This window comes from Condylura cristata, unplaced genomic scaffold (assembly GCF_000260355.1).
Source record: "Condylura cristata isolate star-nosed mole 26May11 unplaced genomic scaffold, ConCri1.0 scaffold00004, whole genome shotgun sequence".
In the NCBI taxonomy this organism is placed as follows: Eukaryota; Metazoa; Chordata; class Mammalia; order Eulipotyphla; family Talpidae; genus Condylura; species Condylura cristata.
Genome location: NW_004567105.1, coordinates 50,241,092 through 50,250,442, shown reverse-complemented (window position 1 = coordinate 50,250,442; position 9,351 = coordinate 50,241,092). Strand labels below are relative to the sequence as shown.

Sequence of the window (9,351 nt, the reverse complement as noted above, 5' to 3'; positions counted from 1 at the left end):
CTCTGTCTCTGGTGAAGCCTCTCACCGCCCCTGAGCCTCTGGCCTGTACCCCAGTTCTGTATGAATAAATAAATAAATCTTTAAAAAAAAAATAAGGAAAATAATTTTGGATTGTTTTGCACTTGGTGCTTGATGAGTTATGGGAATTGCTGATAGTTTTCATTTGTTTTTTGAAGAGATAATACTGAGTCGGAAGTGACTGACTGAAGAATTAGCCTTTATGCACAGTCTGTGGGGAACAAGCTCGGGTGAGAATATTTCAAAGAGGCTGAAGGAATCCTAGTGAAGAACAAGTGAAGTGAAAATTGCTAAGATGTGCTAATAGCTGACTGTAGCAAAAAAGTTTAAGTGTGGAGCAGAAAAGGCTTTAGGTGAACAAGACAGAACTTCCTAAAATGTAAGATGTTTAAAACTTAACAATGATTCATTGTCAGTAGGAACTTGGTGGAAAGTATCTAATTTATCAGGTTAGCGTCAGTTTTGTTGATGACGAGCTTCTTTTGTGATCACGAACTATCATCTGTTTTATAATTGTTTTTTCAGAAATAAAAGCTGAATCCCAACTTTATAATTGTCTTTTTTTCAGAATTAAAGCCGAGTCCTTCCATACACCATTTTGATGACTAGCAGGGAAGAAGATGACTAGAAAAAGCTCAAAGAAGAACATTGAGCTCAGGTTGGATTTAAATTTTTCTGAAGACCCACTCTCAGTCACTGTAACTTCTCACTTTGCTTTGAACACTGGTGTTTGCTATGCACTTGGTAATGTTTCTTAATGAACCAAGCCTAAAACTACAAGGCAATGCTTTAGGTAAAACTTGTGCTGTGATATAATCCCTTTAATGAAAACTAATATTGTTTGAAACCTAAGTAATGCTAAGTCAGGTTAGATACTTCCCATTTTTTTCAAAAGTTAAAACAAAAAGCTACATACCCATTCTACAAGGGTTTATAGTGGATAGATAGCTTTTAGGCATCTGAATGACAGTTCCAGCAAGATTATTTGGGCTTCAATGTAAGTGCGAAATTTTCGTATTTTAAAATCAATTCAACAGGTAATTGAAGAACTTCTAACTCATCTTCAATTGTAGTGATAGCAATATAAGGGCATCCTAAAAGGGAGACATAATGAGAAAAATCTAACAGAGCTCTACAAATACCTGCCAAGGCACAAATCAATTAAAATTTCCTGGTGTGTATACATAAAACCAAATCAAAATGGATGAAAAATTCGAATATAAGACCTGAAACCATAACACATGTAGAAAAAGTGTAGGCAAAACACTCTGTGCACGAATCTCAGGAACATCTTTGAGGACTCATCTCCAGAAGCAAAGTAAAAAGACAGACAGCGAACGGCCAGATCTGGTGGCCTTACCGACAGTGATGTGCTAGGTGACATCACATGAAGCTGTGCTTTACACCAAAGTTTCCTGAGCCAGCAGCAGAGACATTCCGTTACAGTATTGTGCCTTTAAGTAACCTCCTTAGACCTAGGTTTCCTGGTCCAGCTGTAAAATGGGAACAGTATTGTTTCCCCTCAAGGGCTTGCGCTAAGAGAAAGGATGCCTGGAAGTGTTCCACAGTACGTGGCCTGATGTCTGTGTGCAATAAGAATTAGCCATTATTAGCATAAGAGTATCTGAGGTGCGAGGACTCAGTTACAGGCTCTGCTCACGGAGATGAGAAAATGCCTGGGTAATTACAAAATGGCTGATAATGGTTCTGCGATGTTCATTTTGTTTCATTAATTAGGACTCTGCTAATATGATTTAGATGAGGGCTGAGCTAAAACTTGTCATTTCTACTACCAAATTGAAGAAAGCTACTGAGAAAACATCATGTAAACACGATTGCCATGGAAACAACATCTATTTCAGAGAAAAAGGTATGTTTGCCAGTATCTTAGAAGCTCCATTCACATACCACGAAACAGCAATCAGGAATCATTTTCATGTCTTCATTAAAACAGCTCCTCCCCGAATACCTTTTCAATGAGTATTTTGTTAGCTTCGTTTGAGCTGTTACATATAATTAAAAGGAATAACTCTCAGTTCCATTGAGAATATTTATATTTATTTTCCCCACCAGTTTCTGTTTTTCTCAGCATGCCCAGGGTGGGCTGGTTTATGCGATTTAGGAAGGTCACACATCTTCCTCTGAAGCGTGCTAATTGGCATTTCTTTGGTGTGTGTTGGTAGTACCGCTGCGCAGAAGATATAGTATTAGAGGTTTTACCCCCCCAAAATAGTCTTAGACTGTTTCATAGACAGGTATATACATCCATAAGTATACACACATATAAACATTGTTTAATTTCTATTGGAATGAACAGAATTAAAAGAGACATCTATCGGCCCTCCCTGGTGGCGCAGCGGGTTAAAGCACTGCACTAAGAAGCTGAAGCCACTTCCTCCTGAGTTCGATCCCCGCCTGCCCCAGAGGAGATCCACATGGCGTGGCAGACCTTTCCTGACCCGCCCGCTGCTCCCCTCAGCAGTGTACTGCATTGATCTGCCTGTCCTGCTCCCCACTCTGTCTCTGGTGAATCCTCTCACCCTCCGCATCTCTGGCCTGTACCCCAGATCTGTGTAAATGAATAAATAAATCTTTAAAAAAAAAAAAAAGAGACATCTATCATATAGCTTCAATTTCTGGGTCTACAGTATAAATTTTATACTTGGTGAAAGTAGCTTAATTTCATCAGTTAATTGTGGGTAAGGGAGTCGTAGATAAACAGAGTTGATTCTGAACCTAATGCACACCCCCCACCCCCACATATATACACATATCTTGTGTTGCTTCGACTCCACTGGTTGTGAATGGACTGAAAGGAACTGAATCCATCTCCTCTGCAGTTACACAGCTTCACTAATTTTTAGTTTCAAAGCATTCTTTGATTTACAGCTCTCCCTGTAGACACAGAATGTCCATTAGGCCTTCAGGTCAGGCAGCCCCACCTTGGAAACACAGCCCCAGGCTGTCCCCAACCTGCAATTTCCTCAGGTGCACAGAGGAGAAAAAGGCCAAGGGCATCTCTCCAACCTGCCTGGAGTGAGCCTCCCTTCACGTATGAGCCAAGCAGCCCTGACTTTCAAAGCTTGTTCCAGAAGCATCACCTAGAGACCAGAAAGCAGTCAAGAATAGGCATGTGTGGCTGCTGGCCTTCCAGATAGGGGTGCAGGGCTCTCCCACATCCTGAGCACATTCTCCAGCTGTGAGAATGCCATTGGCTAGGACTCAGAATTCCACCATTTTTTTCCCGTCTGGGCCATGCCCCCCTTTCCATGCCTGCTGCTCACACAGTAGAAAGTCCCTGCACCAAGCACACAGCCAAAAGCATCTGCCAAGAAGTGGTTTCCTGAGCCAGGGAGAGGAAGGGGCAATTCACATGCCTAATTGCCAGATGCACAAATTTACAGGGGGCTGTGGGTCCCACCAGGTCCAGGCTCAGCCTTGCCACAGGCCACCCTCCACTCTGGCCATCGGCCATTTCAGCAAGCCTGCTTCCCATCAGTGGGCCAAGTTCTGGAAACTCAGGACAGCCTCAGGTCAATGAAAATGGTACAACACTAGCAGCTAACATTTCTTGAGCTTCTGCTGTTTGCCTGTCAACATGCTAACAGCTTTACATCCCGAGCTCATTTATGCTTCTTCAGAACCCAAAGGCCACCAAACTGCCCCTGAAAGGATAACGAGACTGAGGCCCCCAGAGAAGTGAGGTCACTTGCCCACGACCACCAAGCTCTGCATGTGCGCTCATTGGCCCTGCCTGAGTGTGTGCTCACACTCAGGAGCTGTCACTCAGGCCTGTCCCCTGCAGGGGAACCCTGCACCTGCAAAGCTCAGCCCCCACCACTGCCCACCTCACCCTTTGAGAATTTGTCAGATGGGTGGGAAGAATACAGACTGAATGCCTGTAAACGGCGCAACAGGTATTTCAATTACAGAAAGTACTGTTTGTTAGTTAAACCTGGAAGAACTCTCCATGACACACAAAACGTGCCCCTGAGACTATTTTGACCAGTTTTCCTTCTGGTGCTGGGATGGCATCCTGGCCATGCAAGTAGTACCAGCCGTTCAGCTTACCCTGGATGACCGCAGCTTTCCTTTAGTTTTGCTTGGGGAAAACATTTTATTGCCAAGTAGGGTTGGAAAATTGAGGTTTTCATTGTTTTTCTCTCTGAACCACCCAGCAGCAAAGGAAAACATGGAGTCATTACTAGAGGACTGAATCAGAATGAGGCTCCTTGGAGAGGAGACGGTTACGCCTGACTGTGAGCACTGAGGGGACACTGGACCTCTGTCCTCAAGGGGCAAGTTGGTGGTGGACAGGACACAGCATGCTTTTCCAAAGTGTGTTCCATGGAACGCTAATTATTCAGGGAAACGCAAAGGGCCTGTGCTTGGTTTAAATTAGGACTTTAGTTCTTAAAACATAATCCTTGGCCAGGGGCCTCCGCATCAGCTGGGAAATTGTTAGTGATGTGCCTTTTGGCCCCTTCCCATGCCAGCTGTGGTTTAACAAGTCCTGTGGGCCATGCCGGGGCATCACCTAAGCTTGAGAATCAGATTTAGCAGATTCAAGCCTGGCTTGAATAAAGACTCACAAGCTTTTTCCCACATTTACTTGATGCTAAAACACCCAAGCCTACTGTGATTTTGCAAGAATATACATTCCCTCCCCCCCCCCCAATGTCTTTGCAGAGATCTAGTGCCATGGAGTCCCTAGGGGATGTGCGGGGGTGGGGGGGGGGGTGGGGGGTAGGGGTTGCCCAGCAGGGCTGGCACACAGCATGGCTACGGCTGCCAGGGGCTAGAGGTTGCTCAGTCCTGCACCCAGGCGTTCAGAACGAATGTGCCACAGACCCTGGAGATTAATTTTGAGCTGAGGCTCTCTGAGCTGTCAGGGAACACCAAGAGCAAAAAAAAAAAAAAGCTGACAAGTCGCTGCTGAGCAGCTTCCTCCAGCTCAGGCATAAACCCCTAACAGGCTGGGGATCTCCAGCCCTTCTTGGCAACCGGGTGATCGTTCTCTCCACAAGATGGCGCTCTGGGCTGTCATCATTTTTAGTTTCCAGAAGAAAACTGCAGTATAGACATTGGATAACAAATAGAATCGAAACTTAAGTGCCACGCTTACATACACGGTTTCCTACATAATCGTGCCTCCAATGGGGCTTTGACCACATTTTGGGTAGTTATTTTTTTCTTCCTCTAGGTCGTTGAAAATTCATAGACGGACCCTAGAGGGCAGAAGCAGGGAAGGCTCTTAAGATTTGCAGGCACATTCTAAATTAGTGGGTGCCGTCTCTCAAGCTGTCTTTACTCCTTTCCCAATAAAGATGAATATCTAATGATTAATTTACAAGCAATCAAATGGCCACTTAGCTTATCAGATTTTAGGTCAATGGTTGCCTTAACCACAGTAAAGAGGAAATGAAGAGCTTTATCACAGACAAGATTGAGATAGCAAAAAAAAAAGTCCCACAAAACTCTTGAGGTTTTCCTAAGAAATGATCTTGAATGTTTCTTCCTTTCCTGGGGGAAGCAGATTGAACTTCATGTTCTGATTTTGACAGAGTTGCCAGATTTAGCAAATAAAATCACAGGAGGCCCAACTGGGTGTGAATTTCAGATAACAGATACTTTTTAGTGTAAAGTGTGTCCCATGACACAGACTTCCAGTAAAAAATGTTCCTGGTGACTAAAATTCACAATTTACTCGGCATTTTCTACTCTGTCTGGCAACCTTATTTCTAAATAATACATCATTAAAATCAAGTGGGGTATTTGGTCTCCCAGACTCACATTCATGAGGCCTCTCAAGGCAGGGGTCTTGGCTGAGAAGGTTGGGGGTCACAGCTATACCCTGGTGAATTCCCCTTTGTCCTCTGGGCCTCCCTAACAGGCTTCTCTGGGACACTCAGACCATTTTCAGGAAGGCTGTGAAGGGCAGTGATTTCTGATCAGTGCTGGTTGTACATTACAATCACACAGGCAGTGTGGAATTCTACCCAGCTCACAGATTCCTGTTCAGTGCAGCTGGTAAGGACCTGGCCACAAGCATTCTGAACCGTAATGAGCTGAGCAATTCACAGACCAGTGCTTCTCAAGCTGCACTTGCTTGAGACATGGAGGACATTCTATTGAGAGTTCAGGAGGTCCCAGGCTCTAGAAACAGCATTTCAACAAGTTCCCAGGTGATACTGATACAAGGTGCAGCGCACGCCTCAGGTAGCAAGATTTTAGAGCCTAAAAACGAATGCACAATCCTTGAGCATCTCTCCCGCTCTCTTTGCTACCTGAGAAGTTACTTCCTTTTTCCAGTACCATTTACATGTAAACACCACTGGCCCTTAGCTCACAATTGTTGGTACTGGCTAACTGCAAGGCACTGAGCCATGCACTCCACTGGGAGATTTTCACACCTGCTTTCAGCTTCTTGCTTAAGCTTCCTTCTAATTACTGATTCCCAAGTCACAGGAAGATCCACCACACCTGACATTTGATTTATTCCCTTCATTTTCTTCCTGACACTCTCCAAAAATGGTTTGAGGAGGTGGGAAAGCTGGTTCCTCTGGTACCAAGGACGGACAGAGAGAGAGAGAGGGAGAGGGAGAGAGGGAGGGAGGAAAAACATAGCCAACATCCCCCAACCCGTGAGCTACCTACCGGTGACTTCTTAATGTCGGAGACGGCATAATTCCCTTGGGATATCCACCTGGCAGAGTCCGTTAAAGACAGGCCGGTCCCGTAAAGGTTGATGCTAAAGCGACCCTGGAATAAATGGCCGATAAAAAATATTTTCAGTCCCTGTTACGGACCATGCAAAGGCGACACACACAGAACAGTACTTTGGAAAGATATTAATTAACACTGCTACTAGCTAGGGAGGAGGTCCGGGCCTGGCATTTTACATGCATCATCTCATCTCTCCTCGCAGGAACTCCACAGGTGGTTTTCTTTACAGACGGGAAAAGAGGCCCAGAAGGGTGGTGATTAACTTGTCCAGGAGAGAGTGAGACATTTTCTGGACTCAACTTCCTCGAGCTCAACCAGCGCCATTCTGCCTCCATAACACAGCAATGCCGGTGTAGCTCACAATGACCAGATTTTTTTTCAGGAGCAAAAGTTTTCTAACTAGATCTTGCTGCCTAAAGCTGCCCTCCGGCAGCTCCCCAGACCTCCTAGGACCGGGTACTCCGCACCGCGGGCGGGCCTCGTTTCAAAGAGAGCGCGTTCTCCGCAGCGGCCACCGGAGGGCGCGCGCGGCCCGCTCGAAGCCCCGGGGACAGGCCCCGGCTTCCAGGGCAAGGAACCCAGCTCTCCAAGCCACTCTGGGGTCCCTTTCCAAAAATGGCCTCTTCAGTTTTGAGACTCACTTTCAAGCAGATGCTGCGGCAATGAGTTGCTCTTGCTTTCTTCATCTTTCTGTATTTCACTCTACAAAGGGACCTGCACGTTTCTGGAGGCTTTCTAGTCCACAACGTGCAGTTTCAGAGTTAAAACCATCACGGGCCTGCCAAAGTCTGCTTGAAACTGACCACCCAGTACTTTGTCCAAAGTCTTTAATAAAGCAAGGAAGAAGTGGTGGAGACTAAAAATCAGACAGTTCTAAGAACAAATTTAGATTTTTCATTCTCAAGCAAATTCTGGACAGATTTTAAAAAGCTCCCCAGAACCTCAGTTTGCCCATCTGTAAAATGGAAGGTAGTGATAATAAACAATACCTTCTGCCAACAGCTATATAAGGACTATCTGAGATTAATCTGTAGCATGTGGCTGGTACCTAGTAGAAGTTCAATATTACAGCTGTCCTCTATCTTTTAATAGTTTTGTTTTAGTTTCTCTCCTAACATAACAATAACAAGAGGGGAAGGATTTGGTATAGCTTTGCCTATTTATATCAGTCATGGTTTGCAGCATGACTGACATTTGATAAATTTTTGAATAAAATGGCTCTCCAATTAAAACCATCAGGACTAAGCCTAACTAACTGGTTTCCTCTCCATGTTAGTCCATTAATATTTACTAAGCAGAGTCGTTAGACCCTTTGCAGCCTTAGTTTTCACATCCGTAAGATGGGATTCCTAGAAGCAGGATTCTTTCTCATAGGCATCATGGGGAGTTTTATCTGCTCTAAGTCACCGGCCCCCAGGGCAGACCGGGCAACATCTGGGGACCTTTTTGGTGGTTGCCTCTAGCAGGCCAGCATCTGGTGTGCTGTAACCTCTGGTAGGTAGAGACCAGAGGTGGCGTCCATTTCCTACCATGCATAGCACGGTGTCCCCAACAAAACCTCAATATGCCGGGAATCCTGGCACAGAAGTTGGATTCACCCTATAATCCTGACTCTCCTGGTTTCAGTGAGACGTCAGAGAAGCAGCTTCCTGAGCCCATCTGTAAAATGGGTTGGTAGGACCTTATCTATGCAGGGGTGGCGGAGGGGGATACACTTAACTCACTACCTGCCAGAGGGTAAGTGACATAAAAAAATATATTTTTTCTATTAATAAAAAAATTTTTTGATATAAAAATATTTTTTGCAAATTCTGTAGGGATCACGCTCCGCAGAGGCCTGTGGCTATCTAGGGTTGAGGTTGTCGTGCAGCTTTAGGTATACTCGGCCTCCTCAGACCTTGCCTCCCGTGGGCTGCGTTACCCCACCTGGCTGTCTTCTTATCTTGCCATGTTCCTACTCTGAAAATGGCATCCCTGTTCGTCATGCCCAGACCACCCCATGGCCAAGGGTCTCCCTCTCCTGCTTCCCATATTGCTCCCCCACAGACCGCCCTGCTTGGCTTGCCAGGCACAGTGTAAAGTTCCTAGGAGGTCCAGATTCGGAGCTGGCTCCACTTGACGGGGCTGCCCAGGGTCCAGCCACGCTCAACACCTGCATTTCACCAGCAGCAATGGGCCTGCGTGGAACGGATCTTTCTCTCCATTTTCCTTCCACCTTTTCCTATTCACTTGGAAACTGCATTTTGAACAAGCACCCTAGTGGATAGCCAGCCAGCAGTGGCGCGCTGGCAGCAGTAAAGCCCTACTGGTTCTGAGCTCTACTCTGGGGTATCTTTGTTCCTCAAAGCCTCATCTGCAGGGTCTCAAGTGCACGCAAGTTTTACCTCCTATTGTTGATTTAAGAGTAAAAATAATTAAGAATCACTTGTGCTGCTTGATCCAGAGAGGTTTGTAAAAGATGTGCCTTAGGGCCCTCCCTGGTGGCGCAGTGGGTTAAAGCACAGCACTGAGGGACCAAAGCCACTTCTGCATGAGTTCAATTCCCGCCTGCCCCGGAGGTGACCACATGGTGTGGCAGACCTCTCCTGGCCCGCCCGCTGCTCCCCT

The 9,351-nt window shown here is 45.8% G+C and overlaps 1 protein-coding gene across 2 annotated transcripts in view; it reads right to left on the bottom strand.

Moving 5' to 3' along the window:
- The window catches only part of ADAMTS9 (ADAM metallopeptidase with thrombospondin type 1 motif, 9), a 162,660-nt gene that overhangs the window by 4,701 nt on the left and 148,608 nt on the right, over positions 1–9,351 (bottom strand). For both annotated transcript variants that reach the window (XM_004676000.2, XM_004676001.2), the window contains one exon: positions 6,676–6,780. In XM_004676000.2, coding sequence (XP_004676057.1) covers positions 6,676–6,780 — 105 coding nt within the window. The remainder of the gene's footprint in view (positions 1–6,675; positions 6,781–9,351) is intronic.